The following is a 24,008-nucleotide window of genomic DNA, read 5'->3' as shown; positions in this document are numbered from 1 at the left end:
TATAACTAAACTAAAATATTTTTCTATTTGCATAATATACCTTTTCTCCCGAAGAGACTTAGTTAGACCCTTTTACTAGTTTAGTTCCTGATGATGGCAACTTTTTAGACTCAAACGTGATACTAGAAGTTTCTTACAGAGAATTCCTTCCTTTCCATCGCATCAATCGGAATCATTATCTTAAATTCCAGGAAATCATATTTGTATCACATATAGAAAATATAATTAGAATTTAATGGTATTCTTTTTTATGTATTGTCATATGACATACGCTCAAAGTTTACTGTCTGTTTACCCCAGATTATGGATAATAATTAAATTTATAAATGAGAAATAGAATATTTGGGTGGACTTATTCTTTTGTGATTTGAGATTCTATCAAATATATATATACTAGTTATGTGAGGCCCGTGCTAAGCCTGGGCCCCAAACTGAATATAAAACGAGATATTTTAAAAAAAAATATAATTTGTGTTAGTACAAGTGTACAATAATAACAACAACAACCATATACCCATTGTAGTCCCACAAGTGGGTAGTTATATAAAAGCAAAATTTTCATTCCACTCCTTTAATATTTTAACTTCCATTTTGATGAAATTATTTAATTCAAATCAAATTTGGAACCGAATTTGACATTATAACTTATGTATCCTAATTTTAAAGTTATTTAGTTCTAAATAAATAATCTATACATAGTTAATGAACTTTTAAGACAAATACATAATTTAACTTGTGCGACGGATGGAGTCGCTCCTCTCTTAATTAGGGATTAGGGGTTCGAACATGAATATGGAAAAAAATCTTTGGAGGAAGCGCTCACCTAGAATAGGCGCGATGCGGTGCGAATTATACGGATTAATTGGGCTCAAATGCGGATATCGAGCACCAATCGAAAAAATCAAAGAACGTGAAAAATGAGGTAGGAGGTTCGATAGCTTTTGAAAAGTAGACTTCAAAAACAAAAACAAAAAAATTGACATAAATAAATAAGATTAGGACCTAAAAGTAATTAATTAAAAAGTTTTAAAAAAATTTGAAAATTATTGTAAGGACTACAAAAGTCTCCAGGCTCGATAGCTTTTGAAAAGTAGACTTTAAAAACAAAAAACAAAAAAATTGACTTAAATAAATAAAATTAGGACATAAAAGTAATTAATGAAAAAGTTTTTAAAAATTTGGGAAATTATTGTGAGGACTACAAAAGTCCTCACATTCCCTCTTATATATAATAGTAATATTATAATATGGTATCAATGCCTCCATCTCAATTCTTAATTAATTCGATGCTGGGAACACTTTAATTGACACGCTTACGTGCGGTAGTGTTAAGTTGTCCGACATCGATTATGATATGTGAAATTAATTTCTTTATATGTTGTTGGTCAATCCTCTCTCCATGAATTAAGATTCAGGATACATTTATTAACAAATACCTATTAGTTTCAAAATTTTCTCTAGAAACATTGGTATTGTAATATATTATTAGTTGGCAATACCAAAAAAATAATAGAAAAGGGAATAAAATCAAGTGTTGGATAGAGTATATGTGAGGATCATGAACGATGATACAAGTTATTTATTGTGATTGTTTTCGTAATATTGAGATCATGAATCTTGGAGATCCACAATAAAATTAAATATTTAATTATTGATCATCTAATATTAGGTTATTAGGTGCTTCAATCACGTTTTAAGTTTGGGATCGAAAATCAATACATTACTTGAGTATATTTTTAAGTGTTGATCATAATATAAAGACGCAGAATTCAATTATTTTTCTACCGCATAATTAATTTAATAGTTTAACACACCTCTTCAGAAATTAGCTCACCTCTAAAAAGTAAAAAATATTTTTACTGAATTACACTTAATTAAATGGTATATATTTAGTATAATTTTTTTATTATGTAAAATTTCACTTATCAAAATAAGAGTAAATTTGAAATAAGAATAATAATATCTTCTTGATTATATAAAAAATTATTCATTTTAAACTAAATGTAAAAACTAAAACGATCATATAATATGATCTGGATAAATAATCTAAAGAGGAGATCCTTAAATCATTACACTACACATCAATTATAAAAGGCCCAGTGGGCTCCATAAAATGAATGAAGGAAAAGATGATGATATACAGAAAAAAAACCCATTGCAGCAACCATGTGTGATTAAAGGGCCCACCCGAAATCTATAAGTTGGTACAACTTTACACGTGTCACTCCTTCATTGTGAGATGTAAGGGATCAAAATGACAAAAATAGCCCTGTGAGGACTACAAAAAAACTCACATTCCCTCTTATATATAGTTATAATATACGTGATACTAGAAGTTTCTTACAGAGAATTCCTTCCTTTCCATCGCATCAACCGGAATCATTATCTTAAATTCCAGTAAATCATATTTGTATCACATATAGAAAATATAATTAGAATTTAATGGTATTCTTTTTTATGTATTGTCATATGACATACGCTCAAAGTTCTTGTCTGTTACCCCCAGATTGTGGATAATAATTAAATTTATAAATGGGGAATAGGATATATGGGTTGACTTATTCTTTTGTGATTTGACATTCTATCAAATATATATATATATATATATATATATATTTGATGTATATTAGTAAGTTATAGCAAATATTATTGAGCAATGACAATAGAAACTAGAAAGGAAGAGTTATCAAATGCTTTTGAGTTGGTCAGGTTTTGGAGTGAGCTTTCTTTAACCGAGCCACGGTACTTGAAGAAATAAATATGATCCTTTGCTGATTACAATTTGTTGAATAGTGAAAAGTTAACCTCAAAAAGAAAGGGGTTGCCTTCCATTTATAGATAATCATAAATGGGCCTTAATACAATGCCAAAAAAGTCCTTCTAGAAAAGCCCTAAAATGGATAAGGGGGTTTGCATTCCGGTCGACACCCGCACCATTGTCGTATGCGGATGGCGGAACGGTTTGGTGACGCGTGGCCACTCCATAACTGATTATCCGGACCTACATCGGATACGCTCATTTGGGTTCGAGTATATATATATATATTTGATGTATATTGGTAAGTTATAGCAAATATTATTGAGCAATGACAATAGAAACTAGAAAGGAAGAGTTATCAAATGCTGTGAGTTGGTCCGGTTTGGAGTGAGCTTCCTTTAACCGAGCCACAGTACTTGAAGAAATAAATATGATCCTTTGCTGATTACAATTTGTTGAATAGTGAAAAGTTAACCTCAAAAAGAAAGGGGTTGCCTTCCATTTATAGGTAATCATAAATGGGCCTTAATACAATGCCAAAAAAGTCTTTCTAAAAAAGCCCTAAAATGGATAAGGGCCGTCCGATCGGCTCGACACCCGTACTATAGTCGGCGCGGATGGCGCAATCAAGTTTGGGACGCGTGGCCACTCCATAACTGATTATCCGGACCTACATCGGATACGCTCATTTGGGTTCGGGTATACCGTATCCGGTAAAATACCTTAGACGTTAAAGCAGAGTTGAACGCGTTCGTACCCTTCAGACTTGTCTTTTACTCCGGTCCCATTGGACACAAGTTTACTCGATTTTTATTGTATACACTGTCAAGATTAATCCAGATTCACCTCAAGTAAGGGACTATAAAAACAGAAAAACTCTACTTTTTACCGGAATTTCTCTATTACCAAAATTTGAATACAAAATTTCATGATAAAAATGAATCAATCTCATCATATCTTTCTTTCCTTTTAGCTATTACGGGTCGCGTGGAAAGGGGTGGGGAAGGAGGACGTACTTGAATAATTAAAATTCCCTCCAGCAACACGAAAAGTTGAGAAGCATGTGTAGGATATATACATATATGAATCCGACATCTAGACAAAGCATATATTGATTGCTCTGAGAAAACTTTACTCGTTGATATTTTGTCCATCGTACTTACTGCTACATCTCATGACTGCTACATCTCATGTTTATGACATTTTTCTGACTTTGTCATAATTGCAACCCCGTGGAATGTGTATGGGCTAAACGTATTCCAAAATATCACAAATTAATATAAAGCAGCTAATTTTGAATATGAACAAGTTGTGTTGCTCCGTTCAATTTATGTGAATGCGTACCATGCGAGGGGTTAAATAATTCTTTATTATAATTTTTAAAAAATATTTAAATCAATATCTATGTTAGCTTGTCGTGTTTTTTGTATAGTTTTCAAAAATATAAATTTTCTTAAATTTATATGCGAATTCACAATGAAAATTAAGTGTTTTAACGGTCATATTCCAAACATTTTCACATAAATTGGAACATAAGCTTTTAATTTTGGTATATATATATATATATATATATATATATATATATATATATATATATATACATTTGGTGAGTTTAATTTATACATGTACACTTTTTTTTTTCTTCTGAAAACTTTTTGATATACATTTATTCTGCCAAATAACAATACCTACCTGAGTTTCACTTTCTGCTATCATATCGTCAGAATGCCCAACAATATCAATAAGACGAGATAGATCATGATGCAAGTATGAACAAACTATTTATTAGCTAGGTACCGTGCATCGACTAAAGTACAATAAAGAAGTACACAATTAATGGTGTGCATTTTAAGAAATGACGCGAGCACATAACTGAAATTAAAAAAATGGCTCAATGCATATGCAATTTCCTAAACTTGCCAATTGACACTTCAACTAAGTATTGTTCTTGTTAAACTCCTGAATTTGACCTCAAGTGTGTTAATCAAACACAAATTCAACTTATATAACATATATGGTGAGTTTCACTTTTTTTAGCGTAAACGTCTATCGAATTTTACGTGAAAAATTTAACCAATTAAACAACCCCCCTCCCCCAAAGCATTTTTATTATACACATCATTAAAATATGTGTATGACGACTTTTTTTCAAGAACCGAGCAATTCGACCAATCAAGAATTGAAGATCAGCCTTTTGAGATTGATTTTGAAACTTTTTTGGGATTCTGGAACAACATAATAGCGTCTGGTATTGCTTATTATTTTTGGCTTCTTATTTTCTAATTTTTGTTTCTTATTTTTCAGTTTTAGTTTCCAATTTTGATTTTTTATTTTCCAGTTTTGTTATTAGATTGGTTTAAGTGGTGCTTTCTCACTTGTATAACACAGTAGCACACTTCTTCTTATCTGATGTGTATAATTAAAATGGGTGCAGTATTTTAATTGGTTGAATGCTCCACGTAGGATGCGATTGACATTCACGTGCATGATTAAACAAAATGAAACTCACCATTTATATTACTATGTAAGTTCGATTGTGTTTGATAGACACATTTGAGGCCAAGTTCAGGAGTTCAATAGGAACAACACTTAATTGAGGTGTCAAAATGAAAAAATGAGACATGTTTAGGGGGCTACATATGCATTAAGCCTTAAAAAATCTAGTCTAAGTTAATTTCATACAATAGAGAAAAAAGGTAAAGTAAGGATTGTTTTAATTAGGCTTAACTAACTTGGATCTGACAAAGAAAAATTAAATTAGTCCGACCTGCATTTCATAAATATTTCTTCTTAACATGTATATACACGTAGTTTTTTCTTAATTCTTAATTTTCCCTTAATTTAATAGATGCAAAGTAACATTACGCCGCATTCACTATAGGTGAGTTCAATTAAAACAAATTATTTAATTACACATATAATGCATCCTTCAGTACTGCTGAAGGGCAATACTGATATAGTACATTTTTGAAAGGGACAAAAGTCATATTCGGCATGGATAAGAATTCCAATCCAACCACTTGAAAGTTCTAATTAGTACAATGCATCTAAGGACTTATTAATTATTCCACATGGTTGTTATCTTTTTTAAATTCTTACACAATGCGTTAGGTAGATGTAGCTATTTTTGGCTAGCTAGCACTTGCAAGATACATACACGTAATAACCATATATATGAGTGTCATTTTTGTTATTTCAGTATTGATCAGCAACAGCAAGCAAGCCATTTGTGCCGCGTATGAGGGCCATAGGTCCAAAATTCCCATCATGTCTTTCAAGTACTAATATGTTAGTATCATCACAAAGAGCCAAACAACAAGTTGCATGCCATGTATATTATTAGTATTAGGAAGATATTAGTATTAGGAAGAAGCCAAGAGCATCCTCTCCTTTGTTTAATTATTACCTGCCGGCCATTTAAAATAATAATAATTGTACCACTGTTTATAAAAGCTTATCCTCTACTACAAAAGAGGATGGAAGAAAGCTAGCTGGTACATTAATACTCGTGGGGCTGACACACTCCACTGATCTTTCCATTTTCGTTGGAAAAATAAATCTTTCCATTTTCTGAAAATATTTGTATAATAACAGCATCCATTACAATCCCAAAAGTGAGATTTGTGAAGTATAGGGTATGCGCGGACCTTATACAAATATTTTGTATAATAATTTTCTTTAATAATTACAAGATCTTTCAATTATTTTTCCGTTCTTTTTTAACTTGTCCTATATACTAAAATTATATTATTATTTTTATTTATCCATTTTAGCAAATTAAGAAAAAATTAATTATTAACTATTTTCCAAACTTATTGGAATACTAGTAGTTAAATTTATAGTATTTGTAAAGTACCATTAATAGGATGGTATCTTGTTAAATGAATACTTAATTACTGATTTCTTAAAATGAGTGCAAAATACAACTGAACAAGTAAAAGAAAACGAAAGAAGTAGGAGAGTCAAATTTAGCTCCACAAAAATATAATAACGTAACTCACTTATATTTGAGCTGAACTGATCATGTATTCATTTGCGGGTTATGAGTTTAACTATGAATTATTGTAATTTAAATTGACCATCCACTTTAATTCAATATCCAATAAAGGACAGATCATGATCCAACCGAATTAAACCATCAAAATGCAACTCATGACCCCTTCGACTTATTTTGGCTTAAAAGTACTTTGCCTTTAAGTATTTTTAGTGTTTGTCAAACACGGCAAGCTAAAAAAAATATACTTTCAAATGATTTGATCAGCTTTTAAGCTAATCCAAACACCTCTTACCGTTCCATCTATCCAATTATGATCTTTTTCATATTATAAAGATTTATAATAAGTTAGCAAATTTCTCTAAACATAAGTATATTATTCATGTGCTTCCACTTTCTTAATTACCTGTTCAAATAATTGAGATCTTAACAATTGACATGTCTGATATATATATATATATATAACTTATTACTATCTTAATCTCTCCGTATAGGGAGATGTGATTGGTGTTTGGAGAAGCAACTTGTATGCGTTTGACCCTCAATTGGTGGATCACATAACGAACTATCAAATCAATACACCCTCTCTTGACCAGATTTTGGTCTTGCCATTTCGTCACCATTTAATCAGTGAGAGGAAAGAGAGGAGAAGGAAGAGAAGAAAGACAGGAAAGAATATAAAATATCGAGTCCTAATAGTTAATTTTTTCCCGGCAAAAATTAAAGAACTGCAAATAATATTCAAAAGTTGTTTTTTTCTTTCCGGATTCAGATGTGAAGTTTATAAGTTCTTACAACTATTTTAAATTAATAAATATTTGCAGGTTTTAATAAATATATAACAAAAATTACTATTTTCACTTAAATCCATAAATTACACCGCCTCTACGGCAAAGGGGCTTCGTTTTGACTATTATAAAATGACCATTTTACTTAAGCTAAAGAGAATTGTGTTACTTGACATCTTATAATATTATTATGGGCTCCAGATTCTATGGACAGGCTAGTGTTTGATGGTAGCAAAATCCTGACAGAAAACAGTTCAACATACAATTGATCAACTTAAACAGTAGAGTTTGGTGTAAATGATTGTACGTGTGAGTAAATAATTGCAATTGCTACAAAGCCTGTCTTTAAAATTTCGATGATATCATGATATGCCTTGTCCTAATTGAGATCATTTACCGAATTGTACTACTATATGTTTATCATATCATTTTGTGACCTTTCTTTGAGCTTTTAGGTAGCTCCTCCCGCTCTTTAAAGGGAAACAAAAAAATAAGAATAGCCCATCAAGTTGACTACTAGCTAGTTGCATCATATAATAATTTGGAACTCATACATGCCACAAATCTCTACTTGGACGAATAGTATGCTGGATTATACACTACTAGAAATAGAGATTTTTTTCACCGACATTCAGTGAATTCTTTTTGCTATAAAACATGATTTTTCCACTTAATTCCCACTGAATCAAGTCACTCGGAAAATGTATGGTGGGAAACAATTTCCCCTTAAAACGCTGGAAAACTTCTTAATTTTTCCGTGTGAAAATACTACTATTTAGATTATTTTTTTCTCTGACATTCGAAAGGAAATAGTAACAAAATATTTTTCAGTGAAAAATTAAGCGGAAAAATAGAGATTTTTTAGTAGTGGTGTATACCTATCTATATCATTAAAAAAGAGTCGGTACTCACTTCTTGCATAATCTTAGCTCTATATGAGGTCCGACTAACCATAAAATACACATGGTAGATCTAATCAATTCAAATTATATATACTAATATATAAATAAATTTTAAATGATCAGGTCTTTTTCTAAACGATTGTAGTCAATTGCGGAATCACAATTTTTATTAAGAGGATTTAAAATAAAAAAATTAACACACGAGACAGTTAAAGGGATACTATTTACACAATGTAATTTCTCGCCGAAGAAGTGTCAATTGACTTGTCTTTCTTGAATATGGGTAGCTCCGCTCATGGTTATAGAAAGCACCATTTTCTAACGCCACTTGGCATTTTTTTAATTAAAAAATAAGCTAAATGCTTTTTTTTTAAAATCTCGTTAGCGAAAAGGGTATATTTCACTATTTGTGAAGGCAGGGTATGTTTACACCATTTTGTAACTAAGAAGGATATATACCACTTTTTTGAAAGGTATATAGAACAAATCGCAAAGTTGAGGGGTATATTTGCACCTTTGCCCTAAAATTTTTCTATGGAGGGTTAATTGCAAATATGTGTTGCACCACCTGATGGTGTAAGATTTTCTTTTTTGTGGACAAGTTAAGGCTATTTCGCCTAGCAGCACGGCGATTGTATTACTTTCTTACAACTCCAACTATTCTTTTAGTCCCAAGCCTGCTAAGGAAAGAACTGACTTAGAACAAAGTTTTCGAGCGTAAAGATAGAAGGAGGCTTGACTACAAAACCCACCCATCAAGCAGGGAAGAAACTCATTTCTAATACCGACGTACGCCAATAATTGAACCAAGAAGTAAGGAGAGGAACTTGTTTTCTTCTTTTTCCCTAAAAGACAAGAAGGGATTTTTACGGACAAGGATAGAAGGGATTTTTACGGACAAGGATAGAGAATAATACGGGCCTTTGGTTTTGACGGACTCGTCATGGACTATACCCAAGAACAAGCCTTTTACAGAGCATTGGGCCAACTTCCAAGAGTTAACTTTCTGTTGGTTTATTTGGTCCACTAAATATCGGATGGTTTCGTAGCCCAATAATCGGGGATAAAAGTTGTGTCTTAATTCGCAGAATTGCCCTCTTTTGAGGTGGTCTTTAAATTTTGCCCCTCATATTTGAAATCTTCAAATTTTGCCCTTCGATTAAAACCCATGGGTTCGGGTTCGAACCCCCACTCGGTCAAAAATTTAAAAAAAAAAAATTAGCAAGGCGAGGAAGTTTAAATTTCGCTATTTCATGCGCGGCATACTTATGCCTTATGGCTTGACTTAGCGTAAGTATGCGGATCGCTATAACTTTGATAATTCCTTCATGAAGTTTATGCGGATTCGACATACTATGGGCAAACTTTTAATGGGCAAACTTTTAGTTAAGCCTTAACTAAAATTCTTTCACACAGATTATGCTTATAGGGCAGACTTTTAGTTAAGGCATAATTAAAAATATGCCCCATAAGGCATAACTTTTCCTTAAAACATAGACTTTGTTTTATAAGCCAAATTTTGTTAGTTCAAACTCTGCATATTGGCAACCAAATTGAACTTAACATCAACAAACGATAACGGCGGGAAAAAACGCATCATACATTGTTAAACAAAGCATGCTCGCCAAAAGGCCGATATTGTTTTTATATTTTATCTCTTGGTGCATCGTAGGATGTGTCAATTTACACAACTTGGTAAGTGCAAATACTAACGGTCGAGGTACATTTGCAACATTTTAAGACACAGAATATGCATTAAGATACATTTAGTTAGAACGAACATCCACATTCTTTATTGCTTTGTTATGATTTATCTTGATGCAGCCCCATTAAAAGTTGTCCATAAATATGGGACCCGGCATAAACTTGTTAAGGAATTATCAAAGTTATGCGGACCGGGGGTATAAACATTGTTAAGGAATTACCAAGATTATAGCGGGACTCGGCGATACTTACAAGTCACGCTTAAGGTAGAGTATGCGGGTCGGGCATAACTTTGGTAATTCCTTAACAAAAAATATGCGCGGTCCGGCATACGCGACCCAAATCTTGCCTTGCAATTTTTTTTTTAATTTATGCTTCGAGCGGGGTTCGAACCCGAACCTCGCAATTTCGCGTGAACGCTCGGGGTTGCGTAACGCAAGGCAAAAATTAAAGACCCGAAGATATAAGAGCGTAATTTAAAGGCAATAAATATGAAGGCGAAGTTTTAAAGACCACTCCAAAAGAAGGGCAATCCGCGCATTGGGGCGAGTTTTGGAATAAAACCAACTTTTTTCATTTTTTTGGTTTTTAAGATAAAAACAATTCATTTTGTCTTGCTTTCGCTTACAAAACTTTCATTATTGGCTTAAACACATGCTTCAGATGTTTTTAGCGATTCATATGCCATCATACGATAATATAAGTTTTGGATAAAAATTTACAACACACTAACGTCTTTATTGACGATCCTTCAAGCATCTATCAATATTTATTTTTGGGAATGACCGTCAGAGTGATCTAACCTAGATTACGTGGAATAAAGGAGCCAATCTGAATAAACCGTGTCTTCTCATTGATTAATGCGCTTGAAGATTAATTTCCTAACTGATCACCTTTGAATTTTAATAATCAACTGTAATATATCATTGGTCTTTATTGCATAGACTTCTCCACAATCGTGTGTTCAGTCTTTATGTGTATGTGTCTGTATATAGATAAAGAGTCCATGATGATAATGTTAAAGGAGTTGTTGTTGATACATACAACTATTTAAGTATAAGGCTAGTATCACTAGTAGGTCTCGCTACAAGAGGTGCTTAAATACATCATACATATACCGTATTTTTACATGAACAGAGAGTCCAATATTTTTAGCCATATTTTTGTATAATTATATCCTTGGTCAATAATTTGGGGTTAAAATTTGTTTGAAACTTGTAATCTTAATAAATATGTCATAATATTTATATGATTATAAAACTTTTGAAACTTACAATCTTAAATATGTCAATATTCGTGTGGTTATTAAAGCTTGTCATTAAGGGTAAAATGAAAATTAAAATCAAAATTCCTTTCAATTATAGAAAGCAAGCAAAAATTCTTATGCGTATATCTAAAGTTTGTTAAAGTTAATTTTGAAGTGGATATATATGCAACAATTTATGGAATTTTTACATGGGCATACTATTTATAAGACTTAATTACCTTATTAAGGGTATTTTATGAACTTCGGCCATGCCTTAATTAGGGGTCCTAAAATCAGCTATATCAATTCTCAGGAGCCTTAGTGGACCTATTCGACAGGCCTCTCGATTAATTAGGTTATTAAGCTTTGAATATCAAATGCTTTAAACCGAAAAAGGAAAAGTATAATTTCTTTAAAAATCATTGTCCCCCCAACCACCCCCACCCCCACCCCCGCACCCCCACTCTTCCTCTCTCTCTCAATGATATATGTTGGTGCTTATTTCAATGGAGTTGAAAAAACAAATAAACCATAAAATATATCAATGATGGAAACGAAGAAGAGATGGTGAATCCTTGGTATTTCGGGTAAACAATATCATAAATAATCCGAAACAAATTCGGGTAGGTCAAAGTTGGTTCTATTTTTCTTATTTATAATCTAAAATATTATTAAAAAAGTGAAAATACTTCATAATTTACTAGTAATAGGTTTTAAAATTACTAGTAATAATAAAATGACAATATATATCCTTTCTTGTAATGGCGAAGCTAAGATTTTCACTTTAAAGGGTTAAAATATAAACAAGTAAACAGAAGACGTCGTAAAAATTAAGTAAAGGAAACCAAACAATAACATACACAAGTATAATTTCGCTAAAGTTAATTAAACACCCTTTGGACAAGGATGGGTCCTCCACAACCTCCTATGGTAGTAGTAACGACAATAACACATATCAGCACATTCCAGAAAATCTCAGATTAGTCTTAATCTATCAACTTTTGTATGCTATAATCTGCGGGCAAAATATGTCTTACGTTATCAGTATACTTTGAGCAAAAAAAAAAAAAATGCTTGGCACGCTAATTTTTTTTTTTTTTTTTTTTTGCCTAGATTAGTCTCAAAAGTTCGTCAAGTGAGTGGACCTTCAAATTGCCTTGTTGATCATCAGTTCCTTCATCATCTTCTTTTGACAAAATCAAAATTGACAATGGTCTAATCAATTTCTTCTGCAATTGGTAAGTATCACACTCCATTCCCATATGCCAATCGACTCTACACCTAACACAAAAAATTCTCCAGCACTTTGGACATGCCCTAATCAAAAACTCCTTTTTGTCATCAACCAAATAACCTGAACAATCCAAAAAGGGACACACAATTATGTCACACGAAGCCAAAACCCTAGCTTCACGAATCGCCTCTCTCCATTGATCCATCAAATCGTGTGGCACAAAATATTCGTTGATCGCTAAAGTTTCCTTGCACTTCGATACTGGGCAATTTACCTGTATAATGTTCTCTTTAATTCTTTCTCGTACGTAACTAATTATGCAATCTTCACAGTAGATATGCCCACAGGGCCCACGTTTCATGATATCGTTGACTGTAGGTCTAGGTTCATTACATATGGTACAATATACGCATGAAGGTTCACCTTTTTCATGCATATGGTTCCAATTCTTGATCCTTTTGTTAGTTTTAACTAACAAACACGACGTATCAACACCTTTCTTCTTAACGTCGTTAAGTCTTGTCTTTGCAGCAAAATCAAATTCCAAATTCTGGATTGAGTAATTGTAAAATTGTGTCGACATTAACAGGGCTTCTTGTAACTGCATATCGCTATCATCATCATAACCGTTGTTGTTGTTGAACCATAACGATTCCCAGAACTGATTTTCAGGTTCTTCTTCTTTGTCACGTCCTTCTGGTAATTGGCTGTCATCTCCATAAAAAATATCAATGTTGCTCCAAAGATTTTCAATTTCTTTTTTTCTATCAACACCTTTAATGCCTGTTGATTTTTCTTCACTTTGATCACCTTTAGCTTTGTTGTTCTTTAAGTTTCGGTTGCGGCGGCGACGGCGCTGAGCCATCTTTGTGTTGGTGTAGTAACGCAAAAAACAAAACGCACAACGCAATATTTCCGTCTGTTATTATTTGATGCGTTTAGGAGATTATATATCAGTGTTTTTTTCCTTTCCTTTTCTTTTTTGGATTCCTTAAAATTTAGGGTTTACTCTTTTTTTTTTTTTTTTTGTTTTTAGGAGTATTTAGTTTAGAGATCCTTGTTCGTTAAGGTTTACGGTATTTTATGTGTTCTGCGTCGAATAGAATTCCTTTGTAACAGCCTACTGTCGTTTTAGCTCAAAAAATTTGCTTTAAAACAATTGTTATTTTAGGAATTAAAGATTAAAATAGATAATTATTTCCAACTAGGAATAATTGCCAAATAATTAGGACAATTCCCGAAAATTGCCATATTTGAAGTTTTTAAGAACGTTATTGCATACATAAGCCAGCGCTTTTATTGGAACAGTTCTTTTATAATTGAGTTTTATGAACAAACACTATCACGTTAATTATCTTGATAGTATTATTATGCCTGTTGTATATGTCATCATTTATTTTGGATTTAGACAGAAAAAGAGGATAGCCAAAGGAAAAAAATTAAATAAAACGCGAAATTTCAACACGGAATGTTAGTTTTTTTTTTTTTTTTTTTTTTTTTTAAAACCTTGCATCTATTTTAGATAAAATTGTGATTATAATTAATTTTAAAAACTTCTATTAAATTTGTAACTCCATGTTTGATTCCTTTTGAAAAAGGTATTTTGCTCTTCTATTAAAATCGGACTTTAGAATTTGAAGACAATATGATTCCTTCTTAAAAAAAGGTATTTTCTCTTTTATTTATGTTAAGAAATTTAGGAATGTTTTATTTACCTCCTTTTTAATTAGTAGTAACATTGAAGATTTTAGGAACTTTTGATTTTCATTTTAATTTGAACTCAATTTAATTCCTTCTTGGTAAGTGCTAAGTTCATTTAATTATTTCATATAGTAAAAGAACCATCTGTACTTCTTTAATTATAAACTTGATGTGAATTTGCATATAAATTTCAAAACTAATAGATGAACTTTAAAATAATTCTAACTTAAACGTCAATATTCCAGAATGATTGCATTTATATTGAATTAGAAAAGCAAATAAAATTTACGACCTTGAGCTTTGTTTGTGGATTAACAATAGAGAAGAAAGAAACAATCGAAAAGACTAAACGGAACGGAAATTAAAGGGGTCTTCTTTTATTTGTTTGGATTGAAGGATTGGCAGGAACAAAGGAAATTATATTGTGCTTTCTGTCATTAGAAAATTATAAAACATTCCAATCAAAAACTTAAACAAGGAAGAACAAAAAACTCAATTGTTTCTTGACTTTCCTTCTCTCTAGTTTTGAGGAAAATATAACTTTTGTTTAATAATCCCTTTATTTCTTTTGTATGTTTTCCAACTTCAGGTTTTTCTGTAAAGTCAAATATCCGAAAATGAAAGGTTAAAATTATCGTACGTATCAACAATTAATGAATGCAACGTAGAGGACATTCATGCAATTAATTCATGACTTATCAAGATGTATTTTTCTCTTCATACAATTAATTATTGCAGCGTAGACCGTAAAGGACATTCATGCAATTAATTCATGACCTACCAATATGTAGCTTTCTCTCTTCGTCATCAATACACTAGGGCAGATCTACGATTGTTTTGGATGTTAAGATCCCGTGAATCTGTATTTACAAAGTTCTCCATGGAATCAAGTGAATGATGATTTACAAAAGGAAAAAAAAAAAAAAAAATCTACCATTGAAGTTACAGGCACAACATACTTCAATAGGCTTAATTCAAATTTTATATTTGTTCCGACATTCACTTAATATTTATAAATAATTTACTCAAACGTTTATGATACAAAATTCATAACCTTAAATTTTGAAACCGCGACTATATATAATCTAAATTAAATAGTATTACTCCTATATGTTATTGATGATTTATCGACGATGAGATTGTGAATGTAACTCGATTCTTAGTACACGACAATGGCTTGCCACGCTGCCGGCAATCCTCCGATAGAACGGTATTTTCACTACACTGGCCAGCCTGTTGACGTTGGTGTATAGATGCAAGAATTGTCTTAGTATGAGTCTCAATATTTTTCATTTCATCCAAGTATATCTGTTTATTCCTACAATCCACACTGCAGAAGCCCAGCTCACCCCTGCATTATTAATTAATTAAATTCAATCATAAATGCGATCCAACAGATCGTGATGTCTATCAAAATTTACCAGTACTAACTTTAATTTGGGGAAAACAAATTTAATAATATTTCTCTGTTGCAATTTATTAATTGGCACTGTACTGAAGCAGTGGCGGACCCAAAATTCAATGGTCCTGGGTGCTCACCTTAAAATCAACAAAGAATATATTCCTTTTACGGGTGCTATTTATAGTTTTATACTAAAATTTCCATATTTTCTATATGTCTGCCTAGAGTATCCTCCACGATTAATGAGTGCTCGAGCACCAAAACTTAATACATGGGTCCGCTCCTGTACTGAAGTCAGGAACTACGCTAGTATATAATATTTTTTTTTTTAGCGAGGTGTTTAACTGACCAACTTCCTCTATATGGCTACGCCACTGCCGTTGACCCGCCAAAAGTTCAAGAAATAAGGAAAATTTTTGAAACATGTGGTCTAAGAAAATAAAAGTACATATAAACATTTGTGTGACTACTATAAATCATCTCATTATTGGTAAAATAAATTAAATTATTTCTAAATAAATAGGAGTTATTCTTCTTGAGACATATAAGAAAAAAAAAAAAGGTGACACATAAATCAGGACGGAGAAAATAATAATGTAGGTCACATGCATCACGTACCCGTACATGTACACTTCCTTGTCAAGGCGAAGAGGCTTCTTGCAGAAGAAACAAGATTTGAGAAAGCAAGAATCCTGAAGAGCAGTACGCCCATCGCAAGAATATTGATCAGTAGTGGAGGCTGTTATATGATTCATAAGGAAGATCATGGATTTTACTTTTGTGAATTTTAGAATATTGGGATCTTTTAAAAGCTTTTGAGCAAGTGAATGAAACTGTATCTCTTTACTTACTATCAATTTCAAGGGCCACATATATATACACCCTTGTGTTCTTTTTCCAATTTCTATGACTGGAAGAATATATAATGGCAACAGAAGTGATGTGCAGTTTAATTGGCACAAGTGGGATCAGCAGTAAACAAAAAGACAAAGACCAAGATCCTCAATCGATTTTTCAGGTCTTACCTAATATATAAGGGCAACATAAGTGATGTGCAATATAATTTAATTGGCACAAGTGGGAGAAACTCAGCACTAAACAAAAAGACAAAGAGACCCTCAATCGATTTTCAGGTCTTACCTAATATGTATATACAACATTTAACATGCTTCAAATGGTATGGGCCTTTATTACCTATGTTTCAACTTTCAATTGCTACTTTACGTTTTCCTTTCACATGGTCCCCATGTACAACAACAACTAACACCCTGTTTATTTCACAGCTGGGGTCCGAAAAGAATAAAGTGTATGTACACCTTATTCCAACCTCATCGAAATAGAAAGGTTGTTCCTAAAGCCCTCGACTCGAGTAACACATAACAAGCCAGTTCAAAAAAGACAATACAAAAATAGACGAGGCATAGCAAATAAGACGATAACAAGTAAATTTGGTTTTGGTGTTAAACGTGGAAACTGTGCTTACATGCCAAGAACAACAGTAGATGTACTCCGAATCAATTTATGTGTCAGAGTACTCGGATTTTCGAAGTCCTCCAGAGGAAGATGCATGTATAGTGCGACTTATCAGATATTCATATGTGATCGGATATAAAGAATTTAAATTTTTTAAAATAAAATTCACATAGTTGAAAACTACACAATAAAAGTATTAGTCCCTCCTTACATTATGAGCCTGTTTGGATGGGCTTATGCTCATAAACCGAATTTTAAAAAAAATAAGTTAGGGTAATCTAACTTATTTTTTAAAAAAAAAATGTCAGATAAGCTAAGTCAAATGGGCCCAATTATTTTTGAGCTTATTTTAAGCACAAAATGATTTAAGTCCACCCAAACACTCAAAAAAGCTGAAAACAGCTTATAAGTCAACTTATAAGCCAATCCAAACGGGCTCTATGTGTCATACTTTAATTTCCTTTTTAGTATGTTAAAAAAAAATGTCATACTTTCTTATTAAAAATAATTTAACTTTAAACTTCTCATTTTACCCATAATGAGATGATTTTTAGTCACACAAATTAAATGTCTATAATTTGTGTTAGACCATAAATTTCAAAATTCCTTCTTTTTATTGAACTTTATTCCCAATCAAACAACGTCACATATATTGGGATGAAGGAAGTATTAGATGCATAATGATAGTTAATAATTCAAAATATTATTTAAAAAAAATAAGAAGAGTGTGATAGAAAAAGAACCTTTTAGACACCTATATAATAAAATATTACCATATAAATTGAAACAAAGGAAGTAATAGTATCTAATAATAACTCAACGTTGAAATTAAAACATTATAATGTAGGGTCAGAAATAAATGAGTCGAGTTCATGCACCTGTGTGATTGTTGATGGAAGCGACACGAAGCGTGTTACACGCTATGATTATACTTATTTCTCAAGAATTATACTAATTTATTTTTAGTAGCATTAATCAATAAGCTTTAAAGCTTATTAGTTAATATGATATCAGCAATCAATCTGAATCTGTTAGAAAATAATACTTGGAGAATAACAATCCGGCTTTGATAGAGTAGTCTCTGTCCTTAAGAAATTTAAGCCTCCCACTTCGTTGCTGCAGGAATGGTGGCAGAATTCCTCCAGAATTTTACAAAAGCAATGAAATTTCAAAAACCAGAAATTAATTCAAAATTACCCCCAGGAACAATTTTTTTGTGAGTTGCAGAAAGCAATAGAGAGAAGAAAAATCTGAAAAATTATTCCTTCTTTTGAATCAGTACCAGGTATTTATAATACTTTAAGAGTCCGTCCACAATAGACATACCTGTTCGAAAAAGCTTTTCGTAACAGACACAACTTTTAGAATAACATTTTCCTGGAAAAAAGAGTGACCTTTTTCTTTTAAAAAAGTTCCTCCTTTTTTTTTTCTTTGAAAAAAGTAACTTTTTTTATTCTTAAAAGAGTAACTTTTTTTTCTTCTGAAAAGTAACTTTCTTCTCTCTAAGCTAACCCATCAATACTAACTAATATAACAGAATCTAAACAAAAACACTTTTCACGCTTATTAGTCTTATTTCGTTTTTAAGCTAACAGATAACAATATTGTCGCTGGCCTTAGAAAATCTGCAGATAGCTGGATTTGACTTTTCTACAAAGAACTGTACTCTCTTTATGGGTTTGTTCTTATTCTTCTTTCTTTATATTGAAAAAAACTAAATAAACTTTCTAAAATCGTTCATAAGCTACCTTGCATAAGTTGTCAGGAGAAGAAACTTTATTTTCTTGAGCACATCTTCCTAGATTAGTAAAGTTTCCTCATGACCTTTATTTGCTAGAAAGTCAGTTTATTGGTTTTTAGCCTCCAAATATGTTTGTTAATGCCCTTGTTGACTTCAATAAATATTTACAATCTTCAATAATATCTTTAAGAGGGTGATACTGTATGTCCGCGAAAAAGCTTTATGGCAAATAGACGTACAGTTTGTTTACACCTCCAATCCGTGGTATCCCTTTTTTTTGTTTTGCTAGCTTTAGTCCTTTTTTGGTACTCCATATAATTCTGTTACAAGGATTGAAGTAGGGTCTAACTCACCAAGTATCCCAAACATCCATTCCTCATTATCATATCTAAAAGTTCCACCAAAAAATATCTCAGTAAGAGTCTTGATATTATCATTAATATTCAGTTTTGTCTTTTTTGCACAAGTAGAAAATCAAGCTAACTGTTTAATTTGGAATTGGCTCTCCTCCATTACATTTTCTCTCCATTTCCTCAAGTGCATCTTTAGATGATTGACACTTGTTTATTTTAGATTTTAAAGGTCTAGATTAAATTAACCTAACCAAAGATATTAATCATAGTTAATGAGATAAATTAGGAATGCACTCCATAACTTTAGTAAGAAAATTCTCTTCTCCCTCAAATTGGCAACCGTTAATATTAATACTACTTTCATATTATTATTATTATTATTATTATTATTATTATTATTATTATTATTATTATTATTATTATCAGTATTCCATTTTATGTAATTTAAATTCAAATACAAATTATTTAACGAAATTATCTATGTATTAAATTTTAGTTAAACATATCATCTTCTTTTTCTCTCCTCTACACAACTGGTTTTGATTACTCTTCTTCTGTTTTGTAAGAATGTAAGGAACAACTCTTCATATTTTTCTTGAATAGGGCAGACGAAAGAAATTTGTGAGAGATAATATCCTTTGTATTGTTAAAATGTAAAGAATATATTACTCTTTCCGTACCAAATCTCATTTATTGAGATGAATCTTATATCTAGATGTAAAATAATAACAAAAAATAATGATATTAATGGCTTCTTTAATTAATGGAAGTTCAGATTTTCCTCAGAGTAATTTTCCCAAATAAACTCTTAACTATAGTTATGATGCTTGTCAAGTCAATTTAATCTAGGCTATTAAAATCTAAAATAAACAAGTGTCAATCATGTAAGGGTGCACTTGAAGAAATGGAGAGAGTATAATAGAGAAGAGCCAAATCCGTTTAACTTGTTTAGATATAAAATAAGGCTGACTAGGAAATGCTTCATCAATTTCATTACCATAATAGTCACTAATTTGTTTGCATAATCTGTCCCGCTCTTGATCAACGAGATCATAAGTTCTCAAGCGGGGGGTATTTTTTCTTGCCGGATTTCCTCTTTTTTTTTTTTTTGCGCCTTTCCTTCTTTAAGGTGCTGTCTTTAATTTTTGCCTGCGAAAATAGGGGGGTTCGAACCCCGCTTAAAAAAATCGCAAGGCAAATTTGGTAAAAAGTCCATCTTTACTCTTTTTTTTTTTTTTTAGTTAAGGCAAACTTTTAGTTATGCCTTAACCCTTCTTTTTCCAAAATCTTACCTTGCGAATTTTTTATTTTATTTTTATGACTAAGCCGGGGTCGAACCCAGAATCTCGGGATATTTTAAGTGAAGGACAAAAATTAAAGACCAGCAATTTGAGGGGCAAAAATTAAAGATCATCCCCAACGAAGGGCAATCGTGCAAATTGCCCTATTTATTAATTGTGTATCAGTTGTCCCTCACTAATTGGAAAAGAAAAAAAAACTAACAGTTTATAAATTGTATGGGCTCTTTCACCTAGCTAATAAACTCGTGTTTTAGATTAGGCTCTCATGTTGAGTTTATAACATTTATCACACTAAGGGTGTGTTTGGTATGACGGAAAATATTTTCCAAGAAAATAATTTCTCAAAAAATAAGTTATTTTTCTACTCATTTTCTTGTGTGTGGTACGCAAGTTGAAAAATATCATTTGAAGAGCATTTGCATATACTCAAAGCAAAACCACTATAAATTTTTTGAAGTAGTGCAACTTTTGGTGATGGGGAATACGGGTTGGGAGGTGGGTAGGCTCCGAGTTGGGGGGGGGGGTGGGTCTAAAAAACACAACAAAACATACCCAGTTAAATCCCACAATGTGGGGTCTGGGGAGGGTAAAGTGTACGCAGACCTTACCCCTACCTCGGAAGGTAGGGAGGTTGTCTCCAAAAGACCCTCGGCTCAAGAGAAAACATGACGAAAAAGGTCAGATAAGAAAAAACAGTATGAAAATGAAACTAACGGAAACGAAAAGGTCTGTCACGCCCCGAACCATGGCTTAACACGGCACTCCGTGTCCGAGCGAACCTCATGGCTTGCTTGTCAACATGGGCATCAAAACAATATACTTATTTTAAATGAATCATGAAAATGTAATTTGCGTAACAAAGTCTTGAAATTATCTCATAGCGTGAAAAATCATGAAAACGTAATATACCTCCAAGCATGAAAACATAACCGACTTCGTGAACTAACATTTGTCTATGAAACCTCTAAAACATGTCGAATACTAACTACCAAAGATGGACTACTATAAATACTAATGCAAACTCCATGTTGAACCCCGAGAATTTGAGGGGCTCACCAATTAAAGATCCCATCATGCTTCCGAAAACCCGTATCCGCACCGCGTAGTGTGCCCCGGGCAAAAAGGGACGTTAGTACATGGTGAATAGTACTAGTATGTAAAACTCGTCGAAATTTAGATGACACAACATAGGTATAGGGACATGATGTAACTTGAATATGAGCATGAAACGTGGGTAAAGTCCGAAAACAAAATCAACGGAAATACATGTATCTAAAACCGCTTGTAACGTGGGGAATGCTATAGTATAACCGAAAAAAAAACTAACAGGGATATGAGATTTAAGTAATAATAAGCATGTATGGATCCAAAGCTAATGAAGGTGTTGCTCCTTCACAACCCTTATCCTAGCTAATAAAGCTCGTGTTAACTAAGCAAATCCCAAAATATGAACATGATATAGTTGGCTAAGAAGCCTATGATTTTTTTGAAATAACATTGTATAACTTGTAATCACGAAATAACTTGTAACATGATTTCATGAAATATCTTGTAATATGGTTTCATAAGATAACTTGTCATAGTCTTGCAAACATGTTTTGATTCATGAGTAATAACAATAGTTCATAATTATATATATATATATATATATATATATATATATATATATATATTTATATATAAAATTGACTTGAAAACATGTTGTAACTTGCTAGATAAAATCATAAAGTTTCATATAAACATAATGAGAAAATAGAATTCATACGGACCAATATGTTGAGTTTAATGCCCTAGATTTGAACATATATCAAGAAACGGAGGGAAGAACCAGAGAGATTCTATACGGGAAGTTTTTTTGAATTGCTCCAAAAACTTGAATTAAAGACTTGAGTTTTGGGAGAAGATTTCCTAAATCTTGATTCTTGAATCTTGAGATGGGTTTTCTTGAAAACCCTAGATTAGGAACAATGATTTCTTGATTAGATTATTAGAGTATATGTTAGAATTGAGTTGGAATAATTAGAGTAGGCTTACCTTGGTGTTCTTGATGATGGAAGAGGGTAGGAGGTCGCTCTAGGGCTTGAAGGAATGAAAAATAATGATTTGAACTGATATGGACGAATATATACTGTTCTGGAAAAAATAAATTCTACACTCAGTTAAATACTGGTTGTATTTTGAAATATGGTCCGTATTCCGTATGGACTGCACTGTGTCTCTTCAGTAAAATGGCCATAACTCTTTGGACAGATGTCCGTTTAACCCCCATAATATACCGTTGGAAAGGTATTTTAAAGCTCTACAACTTTTATCAAGGAAGTTTTCCCAAATTCCAAATACGTTTTGAAATACGGGCCATATTTTAAAATACGGTCCGTATTTAACGATGTAACCTCTAAGTGTCAAATTCTAGAATGCTCAGAAATCTTTGGTACCAGTTTACGACTTGAAATACGGGCCGTATACTGAAATATTGTTACTGTTCATGGGCGTAAACCACCATCTTACAACTAAAGAGGAAATTTCAAATTCTCACATTTTTTATCGGGTTTTCTAAGTCTAGGATCATGGTCAAAGCTTAGGATAAAGGTACGGGGTATTACAAGGTCATGATAAAGTAGTTTGAAAGAAAAGACCAGTAGCTACCACAAATAAATAAGATAATCGAATAAACAACAAATAATAGTAAGAATCAAATGACAATAAACTAAAGAGTAAAACTGTGACTACTGGTACGAAGGGATAAGCGTGACTACCTACTAGCCTTCTACCCTAATTTGTGTCCTCCATGGCCTCCTATCTAAGGTCATGTCCTCGGTAAACTGGAACTGCGCCATGTCCTGTCTAGTGACCTCTCCCCAATACTTCTTCGGTCTACCTCTACCTCTTCTGAAACAGTCCATAGCCAACCTCTCACACCTCCGCACTGGGGCATATGTGTCTCTCCTCTTCACATGCCCAAACCATCTCAGTATCGCTTCTCGCATCTTGTCCTCCACCAATGCCACTCCCGCCTTATCCCGAATATCTTCATTCCTAATCCTATCTCTCTTAGTGTGCCCAAACCATATCAATCTCGCTTCCCGCATCTTGTCCTCCACCGATGTCACTCCCACCTTATCCCGGATATCTTCATTCCTAATACTATCTCTCCTAGTGTGCCCACACATCCAAAGAAATTAATTTTTTTTTAGGGTGGTGTGGGTAGGTCGGATTGGGAGGGGGCGGGGGGCTAGGTGGTGTAAAAAACTAGAAGAAAAATGAAATTCTTTTTTAAAAAAAAAAAAAAATTGGAAGGGTGAGGGTCGGCGGTTTTTTTTTTGGGGGGGGGGGGGGAGGTAGTGGTGGGTAAGAATTTTTTTTACCATTTTTTATAAAAGTAAAATAAAATATATGGAGTAATGCGTTGGT

General features: G+C 32.5%; 2 protein-coding genes across 2 annotated transcripts in view; both read right to left on the bottom strand.

The window, feature by feature from the left end:
* Positions 1–24,008, bottom strand: part of LOC132052168 (ethylene-responsive transcription factor RAP2-12-like) — a 59,771-nt gene that overhangs the window by 7,030 nt on the left and 28,733 nt on the right. The window lies entirely within an intron of this gene.
* LOC132054548 (FCS-Like Zinc finger 17-like) lies at positions 15,305–16,643 on the bottom strand. Its single transcript, XM_059446531.1, has 2 exons — positions 16,348–16,643; positions 15,305–15,678 (listed from the first exon to the last, which is right to left on the bottom strand). The coding sequence occupies exons 1-2, from the start codon at positions 16,599–16,601 to the stop codon at positions 15,441–15,443; spliced, it is 492 nt and encodes a 163-aa protein (XP_059302514.1). The 5' UTR covers positions 16,602–16,643; the 3' UTR covers positions 15,305–15,440.

The sequence above is a fragment of the Lycium ferocissimum genome, chromosome 4 (assembly GCF_029784015.1).
Source record: "Lycium ferocissimum isolate CSIRO_LF1 chromosome 4, AGI_CSIRO_Lferr_CH_V1, whole genome shotgun sequence".
In the NCBI taxonomy this organism is placed as follows: domain Eukaryota; kingdom Viridiplantae; phylum Streptophyta; class Magnoliopsida; order Solanales; family Solanaceae; genus Lycium; species Lycium ferocissimum.
The sequence above is the reverse complement of the archived record's forward strand: the minus strand, read 5'-3'. Positions and strand labels throughout refer to the sequence as shown.